Raw genomic sequence first — 27,676 nt, 5'->3', positions numbered from 1 at the left:
GCATATGTCCAACTGTTCAGTGTTTCAGTAGGCTACATTTTGCACAACTTGTTGTTCTCTAACAAGGAGCTGAATGGGAAAATTCAAAATAGGAGTTGCTCCCCAAACCCCCCCCCCCTCCCTCTCCCCCGGTCGTCATGGTAACAAAAGCCATACCAACCATTGGTCCTGTAGTATAGGGGGCAGGGCAAGCACGGGATCATTTTTATGAGACAGAGCTCCGCCCCCACAAAACTGAGTCATTTCAACCAGACTGTTACAAGTGGATGTGGGAGAAACCAGTATACAGTACATATCCCATAATCACAGGAAGCCCTATACATGAACCAAAAGGTAAACTTGGATAGATTCGATTAGGTTCTACTTAGGTTACATTATTGCCTTAATGTAGGAATTGTCTTTGACCAGTGGGATCATACGCTGCTTATGTTCTGACTCACCATGTGCAAGATCCTCAAACTTCTGCGCCAGATCTTTCATGGCCACCTTGCTCTCAGTTTCACTTTCAAACTTAGAAATTTCCCTCAGCAGTTTACAGCCACCCAGCGCACTCAGCACTGACTCCCCCACCTGACCAGGAACAGAGATACAGGTCATGGTCAGTAAATTATTTAATACATCAAAAATGACTTCCAGCACAGCTGTGCTATGACTACATGCAATTTATGTGGCCCAAAAGCAAAAGGGGGTTGACCATATTGATGATCATGCAAAATATTATTCTTATATTTTTTTCTTTAGGGGCCTCACCATCTCCCAGAAGTAAATAGCCATCTCACTGCGGTTCTGCAGGACAGCCCAGATGAAGAGTGCTACCCAGGGAGACTGGCAGTGTTGGTCTCGGTAGGCACATTTACCCTGCAACAACTTGATGACTTGCTGAAAGAAAAACAACAGAGATGTTAGTTTATAGTATTAATTCCTGTCTGACAGTTGTTCTCGCTCTTGTCCAAAAATGACCCCTTTTAAAACAGAAATTGAAACTTTTAGTGGATTGCTGGTTACAGACTCTAAGCGTCTTCCGATTGCTGGTTTTGGGGTCTAGGCTCAGGGGTCCGTAGTAGAAAGGCTGACAAACATCTCCCAGCAGGTCCCACAACACGCGTGATACCTGCAATATCAACAACAAAAAAGAGTATTATTATCATAATTTAATGAAATGAGGATTGATAAGGCATTTCCCAACACAAACCTTTGTTTAATGTTGCCAATTCATTTGCGTCACATAACTAGAAATCACTTTATCAATGACTATGCAGAAGATGGATTTAAGATGCCTGTTTTGGTGAACTCACCTCAAACAGGCTAAGCTCTTGAGCTGAAGCAAGCCCAGGCATTGCACTCTGCGACCTATTTAGTGGTCCTATTTTAGGTAGGGATCCAGACAGGCTCTGACGGTCACTCAGATGATCCTGGAGCAGAGTGTAGACCACTGTGCTGTCCGAAATTGAGCGATACAAGCTCTCCAAGCGCTGGTACGTCAGATAGTCCAGGATGTTCAGACCGTTCTCACAGAAGAGGCGCACAAACTGAGGCTTGTCATTGATCAAAGCATCTGTCATGGCGTCGTCCAGGTCCTCATACTGAAAATACAATCACAAACATACAGTAAATGTCGCAACAACATTGCTCAAAAGGAAAAAGAAACCCCCTTAAATGAGGGTGCCACGGTGTCGCATGTGGCTAGCATGTCTGCCTCATAGTCAGAGGGGTTTGATTCTTGGCTCGGACCTCTCTGTATGGAGTTTGCCTGTGCTCCCCGTGCTTGTGAGGAAAGAGGAAGCAGAGAGATGGGTCAGCCTTCGTGTCTCCATTAGAAACACGAAGGTTGACAGTTGCAGGAAATACAGTACAGTACTAGTTTAATGTTGTTTTAGCGTGATAACGGCTGACAGTAATCATTTGTTTAAAAATCAAGTGTTCGTCGATAGCTCACTGCTCATCCTGGTTCCTACGTATAGCCACCATGCGTAACATTTGAGTTAGGCACATTAGTAAGTTATGCAGAGTAGAGGTTTAAACACAAAAACGAAACAATGAAGCGCTTGAACAAACTATCAGCATGGCTTCAGCCTGCAAAGACACGTGTGGCTCAAGAGCGTGATATAGGCACAATAATTGAAGAAGACGAGCGAGCCAAGCAGAGGTGCTGAAAGTGGTTACTGTGGGAGCGCTGGTGAGGCCCCTGTTCGCAGCAGCAAAAGGCACAACCCATTGAGAAAATATGACACACGGCACATATTGACAAACCAGCAGCTTTACTTTTAAAAAACATGATGAAATGAAACCATCAAAGTCCACAATTGAGTATTGTTGTGGTACAAGCATAGCCAAAACAAGGGAAGTTTCGTATCGTGACAGCCTCCTGATCGCCAGAGCCGAAAAGCCCCACATAATCAGGGAGCAACTGTGTACCTTTACCTTTTTCACCAAAGACTTTGCCTTCTTTTTCTGACCACTTATCTGTGTGAGAAAGGCTACTCTTCATTTGTGTTTCTTTTTCAGTAAGCAGGTTTACTTGTAGCTATGCATCAGCCTGTTTAAATGTTTACAAAATATATTATGATGAAATTACTGGTTAAACTGTGTATCTTGAATTCCTAAAAAAATATATTTATTAGGAATAAAAACTCTACCTCGATTTTTATGAACACATTCACCTACTACACTATTAGATTTGAAAGTCAAGCTGGTGGTACTTGGAGAGCTAAGTATTTTCTTGGTGTAAAGGTTTTGGCAACCACTGTCATAGACAACCCCATGTTTTAAACCAGACATACAGTATAATTGTGATTTACTGTGTGTCTACATACAGTACTAAGATGTTCAACAGTGCAATCAAGTTCCAGTAGATCGAGTCACACTGACCGTCCACTGTATGTTTCCAGTGAAGAGTTCTGCCTTGGCGATGTCCACTCTGTTCCAGGCAACGGCCAGTTTCAATTCTTCAGTGTACTCGCTGGCATCATTGGACAGACGTTTACTAGCTTGATACAAAACACACACAGATACCAATGTCACATACTTGGAGGGAAAGGACATGCTATTTTTGTTATTTATTTCTTGTCCTGTTCGGCTGTTAGGTCAATCAGAATGGAGGATCTGTATCCCTTTTATGTCGGAACAGTTTCACCGTGTCACAGTAGAGTTTTTAAGCTGCCACTGTGGTTTCTTAGTATTATAATTGATGTTTATTGAGAATCAGAGTCGATCAGTCGAACAGAACAAAGTTGGATGGAGTGGAGAGAGAAACGAAGACAAAAGACAAAGAACTAATTGTAAACAGGATGAGAAAAGTAAATCACTACATATCTACAACAATGCAAACCAAGTGACATCATGCACACTGGCCGCGAGAATAAAATTTCAGCATCCAGGCGCTCTCATACTTGTCATTGGAGACTTCAATCATGTTCCTCTCGCTCATCTACTAACAACTTAACTCAAAATGCAGACTGTGCTTACGAGGGAACATAACTCTGCACCAATTGTATGCCAATATGAAGGGAAGATACAGCTCTTCCTCTCTCCCTCCTCTCAGGAATCTGACCACAACTTCATACACTTTGAGACCACCAACAGGCTGCTGGTGGAACAACAGGCGCCCAACATACGGACAGTTTTGGTCTAAAGACACAGCGGAGGCGCTGCAGGAATGTTTTCCATGTCTCCAACTACTTTTATGTTCATTAAGAGTTATTTGTCATATACTGCCCTGCAGTTCCATTATTGGAACCGGCCCCCCCTCCCCTCTCTGTTTTCAGCACCTGTCTCTAATCAGCCTCATCACCACCGGTATATAAGCCTGCCTGTTCCAGGAAATCCTCACCAAAGTATTGCAGTTACAATTTTTTCTTAGACTGCTGTAACACCTGAATTTACCCTCTGGAAATCAATACACATATAGTGTGTGTGTGTGTGTGTGTTTATGTATTGCTACTGATCGATATTAATTATATTTATTATTTGGAATTTATAAGCTCCTATTGCATTGTGTTGTAGTTTGAAGTTTTGATTATTACTATACAATAAATGTAAAACTATATGTTAATAATATAATATAAATGATGGACATTAAGGGATATGATTAAATAACTATGGGGTTCTTCCAACTCATTTTTGTAAACTCGGTGAGGGTCAACGCAACTTGCATAGATGAACCAATATATTTTTCAATTAACACGACCCCCAACTGCCCCAAACTGCCACTACTGGTTTGTTTCTACAGTGTACAGTTCCAATGTGCAAAAGTGTTCCCTTAAAGATTTTTTTTTTAAACCAATAATATCCTAAAACGAAGTTTGCGTCTTCATTACAACCCATGTACTGTCCATACCTCTAACAAGGGCTTTGAGGAGGATAGTATCAAAATCATACAGTCCTTCTTGCTCCCCATGGAAAACAGTGATGAGCTCTCTGTTGTGGTAAATACTCAGAGCCTGGATACACAGCAGGAGAGGGGAAAAAAAGACTTAACCAATGTTTGATTGCAGTCATCTTAAGTAAGTCATGTCTTGTCTCTCGAATGGGAACATCCATCATACATCCATTTTCTGAGCCGCTTATCCTCACAATGGTCGCGGGAGTGCTGGAGCCTATCCCAGCTATCATCGGGCAGGAGGCGGGGTACACCCTGAACTGGTTGCCAGCCAATCGCAGGGCACATAAAAACAAACGGCCATTCGCACTCACATTCAGACCTACGGGCAATTTTTAGAGTCTTCAATTAACCTACCATGCATGTTTTTGGGATGTGGGAGGAAACCGGAGTGTCCGGAGAAAACCCACGCAGGCACGGGAGAACATGCAAACTCCACACAGGCGGGGCCGGGGATTGAACCCCGGTCCTCAGAACTGTGAGGCACACGCTCTAACCAGGCATCCACCGTGCTGCGAATGGGAACATACAATACATTTTATTTTTATTAAGTAACATTTTGGCACAGTGCACGACTGGTTAGAGAGTCTGCCTCACAGTGTGAATGTGAGTGCGAATGGTTGTTAGTTTATATGTGCCCAGCGATTGGCTGGCAACCAGTTCAGGGTGTACCCCGCCCCCTGCCCGATGATAGCTGGGATAGGCTCTAGCGCTCCCGCGACCCTTGTGAGTATAAGCGGCTCAGATGATGGATGGATGGAAGTAACATTATAATTACATTTTATTGTACATTTTAATTGTTTATATACAAATAGTAGGGTTTCTGGAGTCTCACCCATCAAATCTAAAATTAAACAACAAAGTCTTTGGTTTATTAAGTCAGCTGGGAACTATTTTAAATAGTGAAAACTACGTCTCATTTTAAGTACGGTATTTTACATTTAATGAGGATGCAAATGTAAAGATTTCTCTCGTGTTGATTTTGGAGACGTTCACTACTGGCAGACACACAGCAGTGAGCGCAATCTAACTCACAGTGTCCACCAGTTTTTCCAGGTCAGCTTCCCCTTCAAAGTATCTTTTGATCATGTCGCGGACCATGTCACGGATATCTGATAGATACTCCACAACTTCACCCTCTATTGATGGGGATGTCGGGACGTTGGAAATGCAGGCAAGACTCAAAAGAAGTTCGTTGATAAAGTCTGCAGCTGGACCAGTACCAGCAAGAACCAGCCAGGGTGTAGATCTCTTCAGAGATGTAGCTACTCTCTGCGCACAGAACACACATACACAATTCATTCATTCCAAGATTCATACCTCCAAGATGTTTGTATTTGGAGACAATTTTTCAGTAGGAAATAATGGAAATAGCAATAACCTGTTACAGGGTTAAACTGCTGTACACTCAAAGATAATTCAAGTTGCATATGTGCTTCATAGATCTACAAACCCCAATTCAAATGAAGTTGGGACACTGTATAAAACAAAAATAAAAACAATCAAATGATTTGCAACTCACATTCTATCTATATTCAATTGAATAAACTACAATGACAAATATATTTAATGTTCAAACTGATCAAGTTGATTTTTATTTATTGTGTTGTTGTTTTTGCCTGCAACACCTTCCTAAAAAGCTGCGACAGGGGCTTGTGTTACAACATCTTTCCTTGAAACAACACTCAACCAGTATTTGGGAACTGAGGACACTAATTGTTGAAGCTTTGTGGATGGAATTCTTTTCCATTCTTGCTTGACGTAGAACTTCATTTGCTCAACAGTCCGGGGTCTCCATTGTTGTATTTTGTGAGCGATAGGTCTGGACAGCTGGCAGCTCAGTCTAGTCCTTGCACTCTTTTACTACGAAGCCACGCTGTTGTCCCACATGCAGAATGTGGCTTGGGATTGTCCTGCTGAAATAAGCAGGGATGTCCCTGAAAAATACATTACTTGGATGGCAGCATATGTTGCTCCAAAACCTGTATTTGCCTTTCAGCATTAATGGTGCATTCACAGATGTGTTAGTTACCCATGCCATGGGCACTAACACCCCCCCAATACCACCACAGATGCTGGCTGTTGAACTTTGGGCTGAGAACAATCCAGATGGACTTTTTCATCTTTGGCCCAGGGGACACGACATCCATGATTTCGAAAAACTATTTGAAATGTGGAGTCGTCAGACCACAGCACACTTTTCCATTTGACGTTAGTCCATCTCGGGTCCAGAAAAACCAACGGCGTGGTTGTTGTTGATATATGGCTTGCGTTTTGCATGCCATGGTAGAGTTTTAACTTGCATTTGTAGATGTAGCAACGAACTGTGTTAACTCACAATGGTTTTGTGAACAGTTTCTCAACCCACGTGGCAATATCCTTTACACAATGATGCCGTTTTTAATGCAGTGCTTCTTAAGCGTTTGATCATGGGCGTTCAATGTTGTTTTTTGGCCTTACTGCTTACGTGCAGAGATTTCTCCAGATTCTAGGAATCTAGGACCATAGATGATGAAATCCCTAAATTCCTTGCAATTGTACATTGAGAAACATCCATAAGCTGTTTAACTATTTGCTCACGCAATTGTTCACAAAGTGGTGAACCGCGCCCCATCCTTGCTTGTGAACAACTGAGCCTTTCAGGGATGCTCCTTTTATAGCCAATCATGACACTCAACTGTTTCCAGTTAACCTGTTCACCTGTGGAATGTTCCAAACAGGTGTTATTTGAGCATTCCTCAACTTCCTCAGTATTTTGTTGCCCCTGTTGCAGCTTTTTGGATTGTGTCGCAGGCATCAAAGTACAAATGAGAAAATATTTGCAAAAAACAAATGTTCATCAGTTTTAACATCAAATATCTTGTCTTTGTAGTGTATTCAATTGACTATACTGTAAGTTGAAAATGATTTGCCAATCATTGTATTCTCTTTTTATTTACATTTTACACAACTCCATTGGAATTGGTGTTTGTAATTTGAAATGTTAATTATTATGCAAGTGTAAAAAGTACAATTTAAAAGTACACTCTACTTTAATGTGGACAATAAGTGTATGCTTCTGTTTTCTTCTTCTTCTTCTTCCTCTATGTACGAGAGTTTTCATGTGTAAGTGTGTGCGTGCATGCGGGTTTGTACAGTGTTCACACCTCTAGCATACGGACATCTCCTGAAATGAGCATACACAGCACCGGAATTTCAATACTGCCACTACCTGTTGGGACACAATAACAATGCACTACAATAAGTTACAACAGGAAACAGAGTTTTACATACAATCACTGACAAATATACTTTGTTAATTCTTGAACTTGATGTTTCACTTCCACTGTTACAAGCAGCTCCGATTGCTTTTTACCTTCTCCTTTATTATATTTTATTCACCCATTTACCATTTTTTTAATCCAGGATGTATTGTTGCAACTTTTTTTCCCCTCCTGTTCACATTGCTTCACCTACATCCTCAGCGAGCTACTGCCTTGCCTCTAACATGGAGCCCATCCCCTCGGACAAGAAAGCATCAGGAGGAGATATAGAGAGGGATGAGAGCCAGCACTAAAATAAAGTGAGAGAGGGGAGTGAACGGGAAAGGAGAATCCAATTGTTCCTTCAATTGATCATGGAATGGGAGGTTATTCGCCAACAAAAACAGACAAACTAACAGCTATTAGAAAACTGCAGTTGTTTGTGTACATTCAACCACCAACTGCTGCAGCTAGCACAAGTGACATCATGCACGCTGTGATCGCAACTGTACAATTTCAGCATCCCGGCACCTTCACACTGGTCAGTGGAGACCTCAATCATGTTCATCCCTCTCATCTAGTAACAACTTCACTCAACATATAGACTGTGCAATGAGAGGAAATCAAACTCTGGATCTCCTGAATGCCATTGAGAAGGAGCATACAGCTCCCCTTCTCTGGGGAATCTTACCACCACGTCATATACCTGGGGAGCACCAACAGGTTGCTGGTGGAACAGCAGGTAGTCAACATAAGGACTGTGATCGATCAAAGACAAAGAGCACATCCTCAGAGCAACTCCTGCAGCGCCTCGCACCAGGAGTGTTTCGATGTCACTGACTGATTTTCTATTTATAAAGAGATATATTTTAATTAAAAAGGAATATTTTACTTATTACTACTGGTATATATCAATTATTAGAGTACATGATGATGTATATGTTAATAACATATGATTGATAAGAGTGATTAAGGGGTATACTTAAAAAACTATGTACTTCTTCGTACTGCTTTCTGTAAATTTGGTGAGAATGGTTGCAGTTGAAACATTTTTTTTAAATTAACAATTAATAAAAAACAAAAAAATTGTGTGTCTTACTTGTGTGATAGCAGACCCCTGCAGTAACACACAGCACATAAAAAAAGGGGGGACTACAGATGAAAACTAGCCTTCTGGCTAATTCTGGCTTTTTTAACCATGTGTATTTCATGTGTTTTATGAAATTGCATTGTCCCCTTTCAAATAAACTGATTAATAATAATAATAATAATACAAATAAATACAATGATTAGTGTGGCAATGTGGAGTTCCATTGCGACATGATGGGCATAAAAGGAGCACTGGTGCAACCTTAGAACCTGTTTGCATCCATCCATCCATCCATTTTCTGAGCCACTTCTCCTCACAAGGGTCGCGGGCGTGCTGGAGCCTATCCCAGCTATCATCGGGCAGGAGGCGGGGTACACCCTGAACTGGTTGCCAGCCAATCGCAGGGCACATACAAACAAACAATCATTCGCACTCACAGTCACACTTACGGGCAATTTAGAGTCTTCAATTAATGCATGTTTTTGGGATGTGGGATATATATATATATATATATACATATATATATATATATATATATATATATATATATATATATTTATATATATATATATATATATATATATATATATATATATATATATATGGAATGTGAGGTTATTATATATATATATATTACAGTTCAAATGTAATTGTTAATTTTAAAAAAATATATATATAAAAAAAAATTTATATATATATATATATATATATATATATATATATATTTATTTATTTATTTATTTTTTCCCCAAATGCTTATCATTTCGTTAAATCGTATTACTTGGATGTAATACAGCCCTTTTCAAATGCTAACTTATGTTAAATAGGAGACAGCGCACACCTGGCACCATTTAAATTTCCTCTGATGAAAGTCCAGCTGTTCTAGTAGGCTTTTCTTGACATTTTTTGTTTTCTCACAGAAACCTGAGGGTTTTGTGTTCACACTGACTGGCATTTTTTGGAACTGTTCAGAATTCCCTTCACCTTGACGTATGTCCCAGTTCCAGCTGAAGAAAAACAGCCCAAAAGCATGATGCTGCCACCATCATGCTTCACTACAGGTATGGTGTTCTTTTGGTGATGACTGGTGTTGTGTTGGCGCCAAAAAATACTTTTTGGAATAATGACCAAAAGGTTCAACCTTGGTTTGATCAGACCATAATACATTTTCCCATATGCATTTGGGAGATATTGAGTGTGTTTTTGCAAAATGTAGCTGGGCTTGGATGTTTTTCACTGTAAGACAAGCCTTCTGTCTTGGCACCCTACCCTATAGCCCATATGAAGAAGACAGGTTGTTTTTTTGTTAGTCACATCAGCCAGTACTTGCTAGAAATTTTTGCAGCTCCTTCAATGTTTTTTGGCAGCCTCCCTGAGCAGATTCCATCTTGTCTTTTCATCCTTTTTGCAGGGACATGCAGTTCCCGGTAGCGTCACTGTTGTGCCACATTGTCTCCACTTGATGATGACTGTCATAACCGTGTTCCATGCTATATTTAATGCCTTGAAAATTCTTTTGTACCCTTCTCCTGACTAATACCTTTGAACATTGAGATCCCTCTGATGTTGTCGAAGCTCTCTGCGGGCTATGGCTTGTGCTGCAAGATGTGACTACAATAATGTCTAGCCAACTAGAACATCTGAACCTTATTTGGGGTATATCAGAGGCACTTTAAAAGGTGAAATTGTGTACTGATAACATGAGTTTGAATGTGATTGGTGAATTCAGAACAAAGTCACATCCACAGTTATAAGAGGGCGTACACTTGTGCAACCATCTCAGGTGTTTATTTTTCCTCCCCCGCCTGATAAGATTTTTCTCAATTGAGTTGTAGAGGTGTCACTGATGATGTTGTGGTACACTCGCCTGACTTTGTGCGAGCAGCGTGGGTTCAGTTCCCACTCAGTGACGGTGTGAATGTGAGTGCGAATGTTTCTCCGTCTCTATATGTGCCCTGCGACTGACTGGCGACCAGTTCAGGGTGTAGTCCGCCTTTCGCCTGAAGTCAGCAGGGATAGGCTCCAGCGCCCCGCGACCCTAACCAGGATAAGCGGTATTGAAAATGGATGGATGGATGGATGGATGGAGTTGTAGAGGTTATAGTTCATTTCAACTTTTTATATCTACTTTACCTTCTGCCATCAAGTGGAAGATTGATTAATTGTTCTGCCTTTCAGGTTACATCGCTCACATTGAAAAATGAACAAAGGTACAGTACATTATTTGTAGTAAATAAATTTTTTCGGACCAATTTATGAAGTTGGATCATTTCCCCTGTAACAACTGATCATCTCTCACAGCACACTAATGTTTCACGGCACAATGGTTGGGAATCGCTGGCTGAAGTTGAATTTGTTTTCTTTTTTTAAAGGTTGCAAATGAGTCGATAAAGTCTCACCTTAAAAAAAAAAAATCAAATCACCTTAATTCAAATGTGTGTCTCACCCCAAATACCAGTATGCTGGTGTGAAATATAGTCCTCCAGATTGGCACGAAATGCAGTATCTCCTCCTCTTCTGCCAGTACTGCCATCATCAACCAGCAAGAAAGCCTGGCAGTTGCTGTCCAGGCAGCAGGTGTCACGTGATGTGTTCTGAACATAGTAGCAAGCAGGAAAGCTTCCCTTCAAATAGAAAAGAGAGTATTTTAATAGCCCACTCTTGAGACATGTCCAATCACATGAGACAACCTGATTTTGCTCCGTTTTTCTGAAATAAAGCATTTTTATAATAATGTCAAGAAGGAAACAAAGGGAAGTCAGGGTGCATGCAGGATAGAACAAGTACACTGCTACGCACACCAATTCAATAGTACCTGTGCATTTACAAGCTGTTGCCTGTTGTGCACAACGCCCCAGGGTGCAAGTCCAACAGCTATGACTTTCTTTTTGGAGGGAGCCGGTGCTGCAGCGTCATGGTCCCTCACTGCCTCACCTACACAGCGAGCCACGCCTTCCCGGAGACCTCCCGTCAAGATCCAGGCCCCTGGATAACATGAGTAAAAAAGTGGCGGGGATTTAACATTAAAAGCAAGGTATAAAAGCGTATTCAGTAATCACTCGTTATATCACGGTTAATTTATTGTCGATTTAGGGCATGGCAGATTTTTTTTTTTTTTAAAGGGCAGTGGTTGCAGTTACTATTCTGCACATCGCTGATACAGTCAGCTTTATAGCCTAAATGATTTAAATGTGACAGCAAACACTCACATAAGGTCAACTGGGCTCTTGATTTGAGCAGAAAAAGAATATATGATTCAATGTAATATAAAGAGCATATGCAACTCATAGATTTGGTAAATCACCAAATTGTTTGAGGGTGCAAAGAACATGACTTAAAAGTCAATCCATGTCACGAACCACTTATCCTCACTAGTGTCGCGGGCGTGCTGAAGCGTATCCCAGCTATCTTCGGCCGCGAGCCGGGGTACACCCTGAACTGGTCGCCAGCCGTGACTGAAAAGTAACTGTAAGCCAGAGTCAGACTTTTATGAAATAAATTCACAAATAAAAACCTGAACCGGCCAAATAGCTAGTGCGCACTCTCATAACCATATAGACAGAACAAATGCAAGTAAGGAGCAACATTTAGCTTGATTTTCTTCAACGACAGTGCTTCTCAGGGCATTGAATCGATCGCAACTGGACTGTTCTATTTATCTTAGAAGATGTTTCGTCTCTCATCCAAGCAGGCTTAGTTAGCCAGGGTTTGTGTGGAAAAACTCAACTATTTTTGCTCAATAGCATCGCATAAATAGTTGAGTTTTTCCACACAAACACTGGCTAGTGCGTCCGAACTAAGGTTTGTCAGATGTCCGGTCCAGTTGCGATCGATTCAATGCCCTAAGAATGAAATGACCTTGATGAATGAGAATATTCACAGGCAGCTACAGTACTGTTGTTAAAACATCACTGCAATGAACACTAGGTACCCATAATGCTTTTTGCTGATTACATTGCCAGGAACAGCGCAAATGGTTGACCCAATAAATCGCCTGTGCACACCATATCCGCCTGGGCTGTTGTTCCCTTCACAGGGCATGCCAAATAGGCACGTGCTTGTGTTGTGTTGGTGGATGGGGACCTCAAATGGGCAAATAAAATACCTGCACCTCTCTTAAGTGCAGTTTCACAAATTTGACATTGAATTGCATATATGAAACTTGGCAATTTTGATGGTAATACAATAGTTGGTTGCTACTTCACAGATTTCATTTAGGCCCGGTACACACATAAGGATCGTAAAGCTTTTCTTATCCGTGAGAGACCCCGCAGATAAAGAAAAAAAAAGTCATGCATTTAACATGTTGCATGTTGTGTACTCCGATAATCTCAACACAGAACACCGCACACAAAGATTCTGTTCTGCCACCGATCTCAAAATCTTGCGTGATCACATCTGATCTCACAAAAACAAAGACAGGCAGACGCTTCCGGGTATGAGTCGATCTTTGCCGAGTGATGCCGAAGGGAATTTAGGCGGAAAGAGTTTAGAATAAAAAGACTTGCTTGGTAAACACTTCTTGCCGTCTGGGTAACCCACTTATACAGTACAACGACATTGACATTTTGGATTTCATTTACGGTTGTTTCTGTGATTGTCAGTCTCGGGTTCATCTTTGGTTGACTACATTCTGTTCCACGTCACCATTTTCAGCGTCATGACTCAGGTGATATATTGGCCTGCTTCAGAGCAAGCACTGACTTGGAGTTAAGCATCCTCTTATACATACAGTAGCTAATTCTTTATTATATACTTATTTATTATTGCCATTTTTTTCAAACAAAATACAGCCCGCACCATTTATCGTACAAATGAGGCCTCAAAAGATGTGTCTCGGCCGTGCTCGCATTCGGACTTTTTATTTTTTATTGTTTTACTTTTTTGTTACCATGGTGACACAATTCTCCAAAGACTACAAATGAACTTTGCTTTGTTTGTTGCTCATCATTATCAAATTGTATTCATTATACATGTTTTTTCACTTTGCAAAATTTGACCACACCCACCTCCTCAGCAAATTCACCACACCTTGCCAGTCAGTATCGTTTCATTCGTTGGCCTCTGCCCTGTTCTACCTTCGAGCCACACTCAATTAGCTCAACTACCTTGACTTGTACTTACACGTCTACAGTATTTAAACCCTGCCCGCTCAACAAAATTATTTTGCTACTTCTACACGCTCTGGGCTACCTGCTTTGATTGGCTTTGCAATGAGAAATGTTGGGTGTGCACAACAACATGTTGGATGTGTACTAGAGGCTGACATTTTTTTCGGGATTCTCAATGGGTGTGAATTACACCAGCAATCACGGGATTGGGCAGGGGCAAGAGCGAAGGTCATCAGGATCAGGCGGCAGCGGGAACTATGACAACAAAGTCACCGGGAATGGACAGGAGTGGAAACTATGACGCGAGTGAAACCATGATGCTGTTATATTTTATTTTATTTTAACTCAGGATTGGGATCAATCTTTGTGGGAGTGGGATTTTTATTTAAACACTTTGGATTGGGATGGGAGTGGAATAACCTCTGTGGGAGTGGGAGGGACCGGGACTCAACATCCACTCCCGTGTCAGCCTGTAATGGGGACAGTTTCGGACTGATTGCATATATATGTCACAGAACTGTAACTTCCCGTTCTATAGCGTCAAAGCAATCAAGGCATTTGTGAGGTACCAGTGAACTTTTATCACTCACTCCACGCTAGTAGTCCAATGTCAGTCTTTTTCCCCATTCACAACATGTAAATCAATATATATTTCTGATAATGGTGAAAAACAATCCTTAAATCAGGCATCTGCTTCATAATCTGACGTTAAGAGCGTGAGAGTTTTCTGCTCCATAAGTAAAATTGGCTTTTTAAATGTTTGTTGTCTGGTCTCTAGAGCAGAAGTGTCAAACTCATTTTTGCTCATGGGCCACATTCACGCAATTTGATCTCAAGTGGGCCAGACCAGTATCTCTATGGTCTTATATGCTATAAATTATGACAACTCAATTTTTTTTTTTACAATTTTTTTGAGTGCACATAATGACATTTTTAATCTACTTATTCACAAAACGTGTTTGTGAACTAGTCGTTCTGAATTTTGTAAATTGGGACGTCACAGAGTGGCACGGTGAGCGACGGGTTAGCACATCTGCCTCACAGTTTTGAGGACCGGAGTTCAAATCCCGGCCCCCGCCTGTGTGGAGTTTGCATGTTCTCCCCGTGCCTGCGTGGGTTTTCTCCGGGTACTCCGATTTCCTCCCACATCCCAAAAACATGCGTGGTAGGGTGATTGAATGTGAGTGCGAAAGGTTGTTTGTTTATATGTGCCCTGCGATTGGCTGGCGACCAGTTCAGGATGTACCCCGCCTCTCCCCCGAAGATAGCTGGGATAGTCTCCAGCACGCCCGCGACCCTAGTGAGGATAAGCGGTACAGAAAATGGATGGGTGGGTGGATGGGACGTCACAGTTCAGCTAATTTTCACAATAACTGCCATCACACTGAGTTTCTCCATCCTAGTTTGTCAACTAGGCTTCAGGTGTGCCATTGTCTACCGACAGCTGGAGTTCAAAAGCAAAAGTACTATCATGTCAACACCAAAAGGTACGCTGAGCTGCAGTGTACAGCTCCATACAAACTGAATGTGCTAATGTGCTGATTTCTCCTGATTTTCTTACCTGTGCTCTGTGCAGCCCTAACCAGACCGTTTCTCAGGACATCTCTCACCCATGTTTTGATGTTCTCGCAGCCTTCGCCCCCCACCACTGACACCACCAAATTGGGCGATGGCAAAGCCCAATATGTTGTCATCAGGGTGTAGATGATCTGAGGTTGTGTGTCACATGATAGCCGCAGAAACTAGACAGTACAAAGACATCAACAACAATGATGTTCAATCAGAGACTGTGATGCAAGTGAATCAGGATTAGGATTGTTTGAGTTTCGTTTATCATGCCTTATCTGTATGTCGCTAAATGTGAGGTTGTATGGACTGATGGCATATGTTTGTTTTCTTTTCTGGCTCTTAAGGTGTAAGATGTTTATGTTGAAGACTTAAAAAGATTCAAAAAAACACTTCGTACCACCAGTAAAGCTTTCATCATTTCAACTGACGCAACAATGAGCCTCAACAATTGTGAGTTATAAACATGACTCCCTGTACTTCAGATTGAGTCTCAAGACCACTTTTGAGGAATCTCTATTTTCTCAACATCAGTTTGTTTTAACCTGGCCCTGTGTCAGACTCGGATTTAGAGGACTTTTGACGTTCAGTTCATGCCACAACACCATTTCGATTTACAATTCTGTGAAAACGTATCCTTGCTTGTTAAAAAAATATGCAATTAAATGTTAGTCAACAGTATCATTACAGAAGAATTTTGCTAAGTAAAATGTCTGACTGTTTGTCTGTCTCTAGGTTATAGGTTCACCGCAGCGTTCACAATGTGAGTCACACCACAGAATAAAAGACAGCATGCGTGATGACAGCAATGGTGACGACTTCTATGTCATACACCATATAGCATATCATAACTGTATGAATGCATGTTCCTGGTTAAGGGTTGGGCTCAACACGTGAGTTTAAATTCCTATGCTGTCAGTCTCTGAAAACAGTGACTGACTACTGTCAAGCAGTGTGCTGGTCCATCATCAATGACAAGTCTGTGTTTGATGCCACTCACATAACTGTGTCGGTGACCGGCGCCAGCAAACTCCAGCTCTCCGAAGGCATCGGTGGTAGACTCGGTGGTATGCTGCTGACTGTCCCACTGGGTGACAATCGCAGCCCCGCTGGAGTCCATTGTGTCCAAGATATTATGCACGTTCCGCACATGACCGCACTGACAGAGGACTCCATTACTGACACACAACACACACAAACATGGATGCGCATGCTGTTATTTTGTTTGTTAACATCACAAATGCTCCAAAACCTTTACTTGACCTCACTGGCTCATTGTGTGTGTTTGTCGAAGGATTATAAAATACACTTCATTGCAAATTCAAAAGGTAAAGTAAATATTATGTATCCATCCATTTTGTAGACTAATTATCCTCATTAGGGTCGCAGGAGCGCTGGAGCCTATCCCAGCTGATTTTGGGCGAGAGGCAGGGTACACCTTGGACTGGTTGCCAGCCAATCGCAGGACACAATAGACAAACAACAATTCAAACTGACACCTTGGGACAATGAACAGTCTTCAATGAAACCGTAATGACCCGTCTCTGTGTGGCTAAATATACTGTAATCGGATATAATCGAACATTACATACAGTAACATTAACAATAACGCAACATGATGTGGATGACTGGTTAGCACATCCGCCTCAAAGTTCTGAGGTCCCAGGTTCCAATCTGGTCTTCCTTTGGAGTTTGCGTGTCCTCCCCCTGCCTGTGTGGGTTTTCTCCAGGTACGAGGCTGGATTTGAACCCAGGGTCCTCAGAACTGTGAGGGCAGGTGTGCTAACCAGTCGGACACCGCACCGTTCCATCCATATCATATCATTAAAAAATAATAATAGCAATAAATAAATTCAATCAATTTGACTGCGGCTGATCATTAAGAATCAAGGTCCAAAGTGTGGTCTGCTTCACCCACACTGTTCAGAGCTTCATTGAAACCACTTTGAGCAGGTTACACGAACCATTTCCATTGCAAACAAAATATGAAATGTCATGAAACACAAGTGTTGGTCATTAAGAATCAAGATTCAAACTGTTTTCAAAAACAGAAAAAAAAACTGTGACTCCTGCATCACATTTTCTTTTTCTTCTTCCCATTTATATCAACAGAGATTTACCTTAAAGAGTCTTCAACAAATGTGGTGCACACTCGCTTCTTGATGAGCTTGGGGATCCAACTCTGAGAAAAAGAAGGGTCTTGATCAGTTGGAGCAAGTCCAAAATAAATCAGCATTGAAATCAATTCAAAGTCATTTCTCAGACACATTTGTGAGTGCAACCACTGTACAAATTCAAATTTATGAACAGGTGCACTTTTGAATGTGCACCAGTGAAATGCTCAAAATATAAAAGGGTAACAATAATGTATACAATTGCTATTTCCATAAACCTCATCTGGAAACTATTTCTGTGCCGTAGCCATAATAAAGACATGAGATACAAACGTGTAACCATCTTCATCTTGTCTTGGCAGGTCAATTTTCAGATGTTGTACATTGGTTTAACATTATGTTTGTGTGTTGTAGGGACAAAACAAGTATGTTTACAATCAAACATTGCAATGCAGACATCTGCCAAGATGGATGGATGGAGGTTATTTCAGAATTTAAAACAGTAATTTCTTGGTCGTGATTTTTTTTTTTTTTTTTTTTTTTTTATTAAATCGTTCATTCTCTATGTGGTGAATCTGCTGTATATATGGGTTTCATTTTAGGAATTGAAAATGGATATATACAGAATATAAAACTTAGATTAGAGTCCATGACAATAAATAATGTTTCAGACTGCATTGAACAAATGATGTAATACAATCTATAAAGACATTATAATTCATCACCAAAGGCCAGTTGAACGGTCTATCCAGTCTGGACACTGCCGGTTTCACATGTTAAACTATAGCGGTTCACATAAAATTGAAGATCCTGAAACCAGACACACATAAGGGATTGAGTGAAGCGAGAGCACAAAGCAAAAAAAGAAAGAAAGGCAAATTGTAATGTGAGCAAGTAGCCGTTGACGTTCAAGCAGGAAAAAAGAAGAGAGGTGAGTGGAGGACAAGCAGGAAGAAAACTCAATGCCATTCAAGTTGTGGCATGAGTGCAAGGCCTCCGACAATAGTACTGCGTTTAATAAAGAAGAAGAGAGTCATCAGGACTCACAATGAATGAGGACTGGTTCAACCCGTTTGCCCACCCACTTTTGCTGTCCTCCATTTGCTTTTCCAAACTTTTTTTACTCATTTATATAAGGCTGGCCTCCCACATCACATTTGTAGAATATAAATGTTATACTGTATTGTACGCCGAAATAAACCAAACATGGACTCTAAAGGGATTACTACTTACTTATTACAATTGATTGACGAAATACAATTGCATCGAAAAAAAATAGCTTAATTTCTTTTCCTCTTCCTATTAATGGTGTACCGTACTGAAATTAGTCAATTTCAAGGTTCGTTTAGTGCGACAAAGAAATCTGATTGTCGTTTTTAAAAAAAACATAATAACCCTGACGCTTCTCAAATGTACTGTCATTCATTATAAATATTTGTATTATTTTTAAAAAAAAATTTTTTATATAACCTGATAAAATATTGAGCATTGAAAAAAAATTAGAAAAAAATACTTAAATTGAGAATTTAAAAATATATATATCATTTGTCAATCAAGATAATACAAACTGTTGACCTCCACAATGCTCAAGGCCAAGAAGTTGTGGTACTCTACACATAAAACTGTGGATTTGTATTTATAGCATTGCTAGTGTTTTGGGTTTCATTCTCTGGAATATTCACATAACCCAATGGGTATTTTATTTTTAATGTAATAAAATGAATGTAATGTTTCACATGTTCTTTGCAGGGATAGTGACATGATATAATAATAGCAATATAGTAATATTATAGTAATATAATAATACATATTATAATAATATAATTAAATATAGTAATATTTTGTAACAGTGTATCGCTGCTGTGTTTACTACTGGAATAACATTTCTCTCATGCTTTACTTCGACATCTACAATATCATTGGGAAATATCGATGTTAATTTCCCTTGTGTGTATTTGTTTGTGTGCAATGTGCAAAAATATGTGATGTATAATAATCATCATCATCATCATCATAATAATAATAATAGATGGGACTCAAAGTAACTTTCTCGATACTCAAAGTTGCGGAAAATACCATCATTGATGGGCAAAAATCTCAATCTAAAAACTTAATTGATATGACAATGTCATCAGAACACTGGTTATGTCTTTCTAGCTTTACTTTCTAACTCTAGAGGAAAACATTTAAGAGAAACCGGCAACGTTGAAAAATGTAAGTGCCATCATTTGTTGTGGTCAGGTCACATACCTGAACTTTCTCTTTCTTAATTCCTGACTTTCCACCACCGCTGCCTTTATCCACCTTGTCAACCTTCTTCATTCTGCCTTGTGTTCTCTGCCTGTCTCTGTCTCAGTCTGCGACACACTGACAGGAAATCTTGAAGCCTCACCCCTGCTGTGATGTCACGCACTCCTAAGCAACCGCACACTCTCGTAGGTTTTTGCCAACAATAGATTCGTCACAGTCTGCATAGTGGACAAGTGGTTAGCACAGCCGCCTCACAGTTCGGAATCCGGACTCTGGCCTAGAATTTCCTCCTCATTCCAAAAACATTAAAGTATTTGCCCCCTTCTCAAATTCTTTTTTTTTTGTTTGTTTTATTTTGCAGTTTCCCCACTTTAATGTTTAAACATATGTGAATATCAAAGATCAGTCAAGTAAGCATAAAAAGCAGTTTTTAAATAAATGGTAAATTTATTTATTAAAGACAATGAGTGGAAAAAGTAAAAAAAAAACTGACATGCAAACACCAAAGGCATGAAAAAGGTGACAGACAAACAAATAATAATAATAAAAAGTAACGATGACCTTCCCAAAATGGCCGCCACGAAGGCACGACAATCAGCTGGCCTGCGTTATCTAGGGTTAACACTCATGCCCGGGAAGCCCAATAGAAGACGTTGTGTGAGGTCATGTGACTTTCTTGTGTCGTTTGATTGGTGAACTAGACTTAAACGTCACTAGCGCTTAAACTAGATTGGTGCAAACAGCCCCCAATGCGGAAGTCGAAGCCTTGCGCACGAAATAGTTGATAAATGTGTAATAATTAACAAATAAAAGTAGCGAGTGTCGTGTCTGTGAGTGGAAAAAAATAAAATAAATATCGGCTGGATTTGTTGTCACTATAAATGTATATGCAGTAACAGTTTGTTTGTTTTTGCTGACGGCAGGAATTGTGTGTGAGGTAAAAGACTTCTGGTCCAACTTGTTACATTGATGAATCATGATTGATCTTATAGCTTATTATTGTGATTATGATGACAATGGTGATTCTTTTTTATGTGTACTGGGCCATAGGTGACTGTTGAAATGAGATTGCTGTCATTAGATTAAATATAGTAGTCTGAAAATGACAAAGGTCAGTAAGCAAGTAAGCAAGAGAAACTACTATAAAAACATGTATGCCTACTAAGTGAAACAATTCTTACCGGAAGCGTTTAGCTGCCTCCTAGGACACTTTAAGATCCGAGCTAGGATCAGCAGGATCAACCACAAATATTTGTCTTGTTATACAGCATAAAGGTACTTTCCAAGAATGCACATAAAAATGAATTTAGAATACATCAAGCCATTTTCTGAGCCGCTTCTCCTCACTAGGGTCGCGGGCGTGCTGGAGCCTATCCCAGCTGTCATCGGGCAGGAGGCGGGGTACACCCCGAACTGGTTGCCAGCCAATCGCAGGGCACATACAAACAAACAACCATTTGCACTCACATTCACATTTACAGGTAATTTAGAGTTTTAAATTAACGTGGATGTTTTGGGGATGTGGGAGGAAACCAGAGTGCCCGGAGAAAACTCACGCTGGCACTGGGAGAACATGCAAACTCCACACAGGCAGGGTTCGGGGATTGAACCCTGGTCCTCAGAACTGTGAGGTAGACGATCTAACCAGTCGTCTAGCCGTGCCGCCTACCAGGGATCTTTGAAAACAATAATTCCCATAACAGAATAGACATGTTCATAGTCAAGTCGCAAATAGAATACTGTTTCAGCAAGAACCCAACATAGCTCACAAGTATGCGGTACTTAAATGAAATGTACTTACATTCTTTAGGGTTTGCATGGCCAATTGAGTGTTTTCACCAAATAAAATGACACCCATTATGTAGTGGTGTAAGCCGTACAGTCGGTGCATCCTTTTCAATGTGGCTTCAAGGTAAAACTCTATTATAGTCTGCAAAATGTTGTTGTTGTTTAGCACATTGACACTTAGATTTCCCTTCTAAACAATCTTTAGTTGTCGTGAAGGCACACTTTTGTGTATGTCAAGTGGGTTGATTATAACCTCAAATACAAACCTCAACCAGAAATTTAAAAAATAATAATAATTGCATGAAAAACAGTAAATTAATCAGACAATGATACATTGTGATACATCCCATCCATCCATTGATAATGGATGGATGGGATGGATAAAATAAAGAAGATGTAGAAACAAAGAAATTGAAAACATACCTCTGACCCTTGGGCATGTGAGCTGACTGAGGTTTCATGACAGCGAACACTAACCTGTTTTGGTCTCGTCTGATTTCACTAGGTTAATGGAGAGTTCCTTCATTGTTTGGTTTACAGCCCCTCTATTGAGGCCTATGCATGTCTTTTGGGGTGCTGGGATAGTGGCCTCCTCTTCCCTGGTCCAATGGCCTCATCCTCTGAGTTGGCATAGAATTCTTTTTTTTCCTCAATGTTGTTAGAAGCACCTGCACGACCGGCTCTCTTTCTCTTTAAGGACCTTTTCTTTTTCGCTACAGGCATTGTGGTAGAAACTCTGTTGTATTTGGACTTGCTAGTGGTTTTAACCTCAGTCTGATCATCCTTTTTGGACCATGTCTCATCTGAAAAGCTAATGTCCTTCATATTAAGAGCCTTTAAATCAGGCGATCTAGACGTGTACATTTTCCAGATGAAGGTTCCTGGACGTTTCCATTACATTTTTTGAAGGATGTTATCTTTAACAATGCCAAACCAATCCTCTACATGGCAATTTGTTTCTCTTACAGAACCTGTCGCTTGTGTGCTTTCTGGATTTGGGTCCATATCAGCAGCATGGCGTTTTAAGTCACTTAACATCAACCCACTTCACAGGGGAAATATGGACATACATGTGTCCAGTTGGAGTCTTGTTAAGCCAGGGCAGGAGTACAAGTTTTCTTCAGGTGACTTTACCACAGAATCAATGGTTGCTGCAGACTCTTCTGAGACATGCTGAAAATTTTGCATGAAGGGAGATCTGCCTACAATTGATCTGGACTCTCCAAGGTCATCAAAGTTCCTGGTGTAAACAGGTTCTTCTGATAGAGAGTCACACTCGACCTGACAGAAGAGTTGTTGAAGTGTATGCATATTGTTCCTTACTACTGGTGTGTTGGTCTTGCCAAACAACAGAACACAAATGGCCCTGAAGATCAGGATGCCTTCATTCAGATTTTCACCGTTTTGCAGCCTTGCAAAGACAAAGGTTAGAAAGTCTTTGTGTCCCTTGTCTGTTGCATGCTTGCAGATTGTCATTGCATGACACCTCCTCGGGTCGGCATAAATGCTGTCTTTGTTGAAGAACAGCCTGAATTAGTGCCCAGCTGTAGTCTGTCTCCACATGAGTTACTGTCAGCAAAGTGAATTTTGAGACTCCGTAGAAAACGCAACAGCCAGTAGGCTACAGAGGGGACAGTGTGGTCATTGGTTAGCATGTCTGCCACTGGCAAGAGAGGTGCACCAGGACCTTGTCCAGGAAAAACAAGAGCATAATATAAAACACACTTCTTCTTGTCTGGGATCTTTGAAACCACACTCCCTGTAGCATCCAGGTAAAGCTTTACTGCTGCCTTCCTCCTCATATGTGAAACCAAAATCCCTACTCGCTGCCGGTGTTCTAATTACAACAATGCAATACTCCAATTTATCCAGTGCCAAAACCTCGATCTCCTGATTATCGACTTGTGCATGATCTGCGCACTATCAATGCCACTGTTGACGCTGTGACTTCCGTAGTTCCGGACCCGCACACGCACAGTTTCCTAGCTCTCAAACGAGACTTACAGCAGGCTCCGACGCTTGGCAACCCGGACTATTCTAAACGTTTCCTGTTGTATGAGGCAGAAAAATCTGAATATGCTTGTGCAGTATTGATGCAGGATACGCCAATAGGGAATCAGCCTCTAGCTTATTATACCACTAAACGTGAAAATGTCAAGGCTGGACTACCGCCCTGCTACCAGGGCCTAGCCACCGCCGCCCTATATCCCTTTCAAAAAGCTTCTTTCCCTATTGACAAGCCCACGTTTTGTGTTAACTCGGGCCAAGCGAAAAGGCTATGAGGTAATTATATCAGCACCGGAATTAACTATTCAGCATTGTGATATAGTTAATCCCGCTACGCCAATGGTTTTCCCCAGCAAAGACACTCCTCTTGATTGCGTCATCTCAACAGAAATCTTTTGAAAACTAAGAGACGACCTTCACAACCAGACAATTGTTGTGGACCTTACATATTTTGTTGATGGCTCTTGTTTCAGGGACCTAGCTGGGAATCGTTTAGGTTATGCTGTGGTTCAATTTAAAGGTGATGCCACTTTTGCTGAAGTACAAGCTGAGAACATTCCCCAACCTTGCTCAGCGCAGCTAGCGGAAATAATAGCATTGACTGTTGCATGCCAGCTGGCGGCAGGCAGGAGATCAAATGTCTACACAGACTCTGCATAGGCTTACAGTGTGTGTCACATTAATGATAAAATTTGGCACGAAAGAGGTTTTAAGAGGGCGGACGGCACCCCAGTAGTACATGGGGAAGCCGTGCCCACATTATTTGACCCTATCAAGTTGCCCTCTCTGTGATTGGCTGGCAACCAGTTCAGGGTGTACCCCGCCTCCTGCCCGATGACAGATGGGATAGGCTCCAGCATGCCCGCGACCCTAGTGAGGAGAAGCGGCTCAGAAAATGGATGGATGGAAGTTCCCCTCGGCTTTGGCCATCATTAAATGCCCAGCTCATCAGTAAACTCTTTTGTTGTTCGCAGTAACAACCTTGCTGATGAGGCCACCAAGAGTGCCACCTCCAGGGAAACTATTGCTCCCCTGCTCGTAGCGGAGAATTGTGAACCTCTCACTACCTTATCTTCACTGATTGATGCCCAGTGCCAATCCGGCGTCTATGAGCACAGTATGTGGCTTAAACGAGGTGCCCACAAAACCACCCAAGACAGAAGGATCTGTGGCGTGGTCCTGAGGGTAATTTTTTGTTACCTACTGCGTTGGTTAGGATCACTGTTCTTGATGCGCATGGCTCCGACCATTGCGCAAGGGGAGAGGGGGGAGGCGTATTGAGGCTCTCAGATCTGTCTGGTGGGCACCTCATTTGGTAGAAATGGTTGATAGGATTTTGTTTGAATGTCAGGTCTGTGCTCAACATAATGTGCGCAAAGCAATAACAGGTCACTTACGTCTCATCCCAATGCCGGATGGCCCTTTCAGGCATCGAATGATGGAACACATTGACATGATAGAGAGAATCAGGGAATATAGGTAAAGTTGGACGAGCTGGTGACCGGGATGTAGAGGGTCCGAGACGATTTTTCACGCGCTTGTCTTAGTTCTGTCCTCAAGGGTGGGTAGGGGGAAACCGACAATCTTTTCAGCAGTTTTGATTGTTGCAGTCGGAGTTTGTCCTTTTTTGTAGCAGCACCAAACCAGACTGTGATGGAAGAACACAGGACTGATTCGATGCCCGCTGTGCAGAACTGCCTCAGCAGCTCCTGCAGCAGGCCGTGCTTTCTCACAAGCCGCAGGAAGTACATTGCCGCAGTAGGACATTTCCTTATGCTCATCCAGCAACTTGTAATTTCAGCCTCTGACTTAATATTATCAACAAGACAACGCACCCGCCTGTATGAATTGCATGAGAGTCAGCTGTATGAAAATATGGATTTATCAACACTGTAAATGAATAACCGAAATCCAACAACCCAGCGTCGGTATACAGTGGATACGGAAAGTATTCAGACCCCCTTAAATTTTTCACTCTTTGTTATATTGCAGCCATTTGCTAAAATCATTGAAGTTATTTTTATCCGAGGCGTTCACAGGCCAGCCGAGAGACAGTCTCTCAGCGTCTCCTGGTTCGTCCCCAGGCTCTCCTCCCGGTGGGACGTGTCCAGAACACCTCACCAGGATAAATTGCTGATTTAATGTGGCATCAACTACACTAATATTTAAGTTTTTGGTTCATGTTGATAACATGATTCTGTAACTTGTGTGGCGTAAATTACCAAGTAATGGGTACGGTTAAGATAATGCTTTTTTTGTACTGTGGATAAGAGATATTACTGCCACTTGGCAGCTGCTGAAAGTAACTAAAAAGTTACTTTTTTATAACTTAATTACTTTTGAAATCAAGTAGTCATAAAAGTAACAAATTTATACATTTTAGCTCAAGTAATCAGTAAAGTAACTAAGTTACTTTTTCAAGGTAACTGTGGCAACACTGTTTAGAGGTCAATTTGGTCTCCAAAAATGTTGGTAATAATATCATTTATCAGCAATAATTTGTGTGATAATATCCATCCATCCATCCATTTTCTGAGTTGCTTATCCTCACTAGGGTCGCGGGCATGCTGGAGCCTATCCCAGCTGTCATAGGGCAGGAGGCAGGGTACACCCTGAACTGGTTGCCAGCCAATCGCAGGGCACATACAAACAGACAACCATTCGCACTCACAGTTACACCTATAGGCAATTTAGAGTCTCAGATGTATGCATGTTTTTGGGATGTGGGAGGAAACCGGAGTGCCCGGAGAAAACCCACGCAGGCACGGGGAGAACATGCAAACTCCGCACAGTCGGGGCTGGGGATTGAACCCGGGTCCTCAGAACTGTGAGGCTGACGCTCTAACCCGTCGTCCACCGTGCCGCTGTGTGATGATATATTGTTCAAAAATTTTTATCATCACAGGCCTACTATTATTGATAAATTGGTTTTATATAGCACTTCTCTAGATTGTAGTGATGTGTCGGTCGCGAACGAAATGGCTCAAAGAGCCGACTCTTTCAAGCAAATGACAGGAGTCGGCTCCCCGACCCCTTCAGAGTAGCACAAGCAGACAACTGCAGGCTGCCACCACAACTAGAACAAAATTAAAAGTAAAAAAAAAATATGTTTGTTCCTAATAATTTATTTTTGTAGTATTATGGTGAGTAAATAATGAAAGGAGCATTTACAAAATAAACATATATTTTAAAAAAAAAACACACAATCCATGTTTTTTACATTAATAATTTATTTTGCACATTATTGTACATGGCGGCACGGTGGACGACTGGTTAGAGCGTCAGCCTCACAGTTCTGAGGACCCGGGTTCAATCCCGGGCCCCAACTGTGTGGAGTTTGCATGTTCTCCCCGTGCCTGCGTGGGTTTTCTCCGGGTACTCTGTTTTCCTCTCACATCCCAAAACATGCATGGTAGGTTAACTGAAGACTCTAAATTGCCCTCAGTATGAATGTGAGTGCAAATGGTTGTTTGTTTATATGTGCCCTGTGATCGGCTGGCGACCAGTTGAGGGTGTACCACACCGCTCGCCCAGAGTCAGCTGGGATAGGCTCCAGCACGCCCATGACCCGAGTGTGGATAAGCGGCACACACCTTTTACATATTCTACCCTTTGCAGTGAGTTTGGGGAATTTTTGTCCATTTTTGTAGGAGCATTTTATATTTGTGGGGTCACACACTGATGTTGGACGAGAAGGCCTAGCTCACTGTCCACTCAAAAATCAACCCAAAGCTGTTCTGTCAGGTTGAGGGCAGGACCCAGGCCCAGGGGTCCACCCGAGAGCAGCCCGGTGGATGGGACACGTCCCACACCGAGGGACCCAGGGCGGTCCGCCGGCCCCACTGAGGCACCCCGACAACTGGCCACCCAGTGGGGGCCACATCCCAAAAACATGCGTGGTCGGTTAATTGACAACTCTAAATTGTCCGTAGGTGTGAATGTGAGTGCGAATGGTTGTTTGTTTGTATGTGCCCTGGCTGGCAACCAGTTCAGGGTGTACCCCGCCTCCTGCCCGATGATAGCTGGGATAGGCTCCAGCACGCCCACAACCCTAGTGAGGAGAAGCGGCTCAGAAAATGTTTGGATGGATGGATGAACAGTCCTGCATTTTGAAGACCATCATAGTTATA

At 41.6% G+C, this 27,676-nt stretch overlaps 1 protein-coding gene across 2 annotated transcripts in view; it reads right to left on the bottom strand.

Annotated features, from left to right (window-relative positions):
• Positions 1-20,948, bottom strand: part of trpm4a (transient receptor potential cation channel, subfamily M, member 4a) — a 40,891-nt gene extending 19,943 nt beyond the window's left edge. The window contains exons 1-15 of one of the 2 annotated variants that reach the window (XM_061700182.1): positions 20,933-20,948; positions 19,752-19,868; positions 17,508-17,569; positions 16,388-16,565; positions 15,383-15,563; positions 11,526-11,695; positions 11,157-11,334; positions 7,525-7,589; positions 5,414-5,650; positions 4,337-4,439; positions 2,869-2,987; positions 1,296-1,583; positions 1,010-1,111; positions 751-879; positions 441-570 (exon numbers count right to left, since the gene is read on the bottom strand). In XM_061700182.1, the coding sequence (XP_061556166.1) occupies positions 441-570; positions 751-879; positions 1,010-1,111; positions 1,296-1,583; positions 2,869-2,987; positions 4,337-4,439; positions 5,414-5,650; positions 7,525-7,589; positions 11,157-11,334; positions 11,526-11,695; positions 15,383-15,563; positions 16,388-16,565; positions 17,508-17,569; positions 19,752-19,823 (2,014 nt within the window). In that variant the 5' untranslated portion in view covers positions 19,824-19,868; positions 20,933-20,948. Of the gene's footprint in view, positions 1-440; positions 571-750; positions 880-1,009; positions 1,112-1,295; positions 1,584-2,868; positions 2,988-4,336; positions 4,440-5,413; positions 5,651-7,524; positions 7,590-11,156; positions 11,335-11,525; positions 11,696-15,382; positions 15,564-16,387; positions 16,566-17,507; positions 17,570-19,751; positions 19,917-20,932 lie in introns of those variants that run through there. The other variant, XM_061700183.1, reaches the window with a different exon arrangement.
• Positions 20,949-27,676: the final 6,728 nt, after the last annotated feature.

This window comes from Phycodurus eques, chromosome 16, assembly GCF_024500275.1.
Source record: "Phycodurus eques isolate BA_2022a chromosome 16, UOR_Pequ_1.1, whole genome shotgun sequence".
In the NCBI taxonomy this organism is placed as follows: Eukaryota; Metazoa; Chordata; class Actinopteri; order Syngnathiformes; family Syngnathidae; genus Phycodurus; species Phycodurus eques.
Note: the sequence above shows the minus strand (reverse complement) of the source record. Positions and strands in the feature narration are given on the sequence as shown.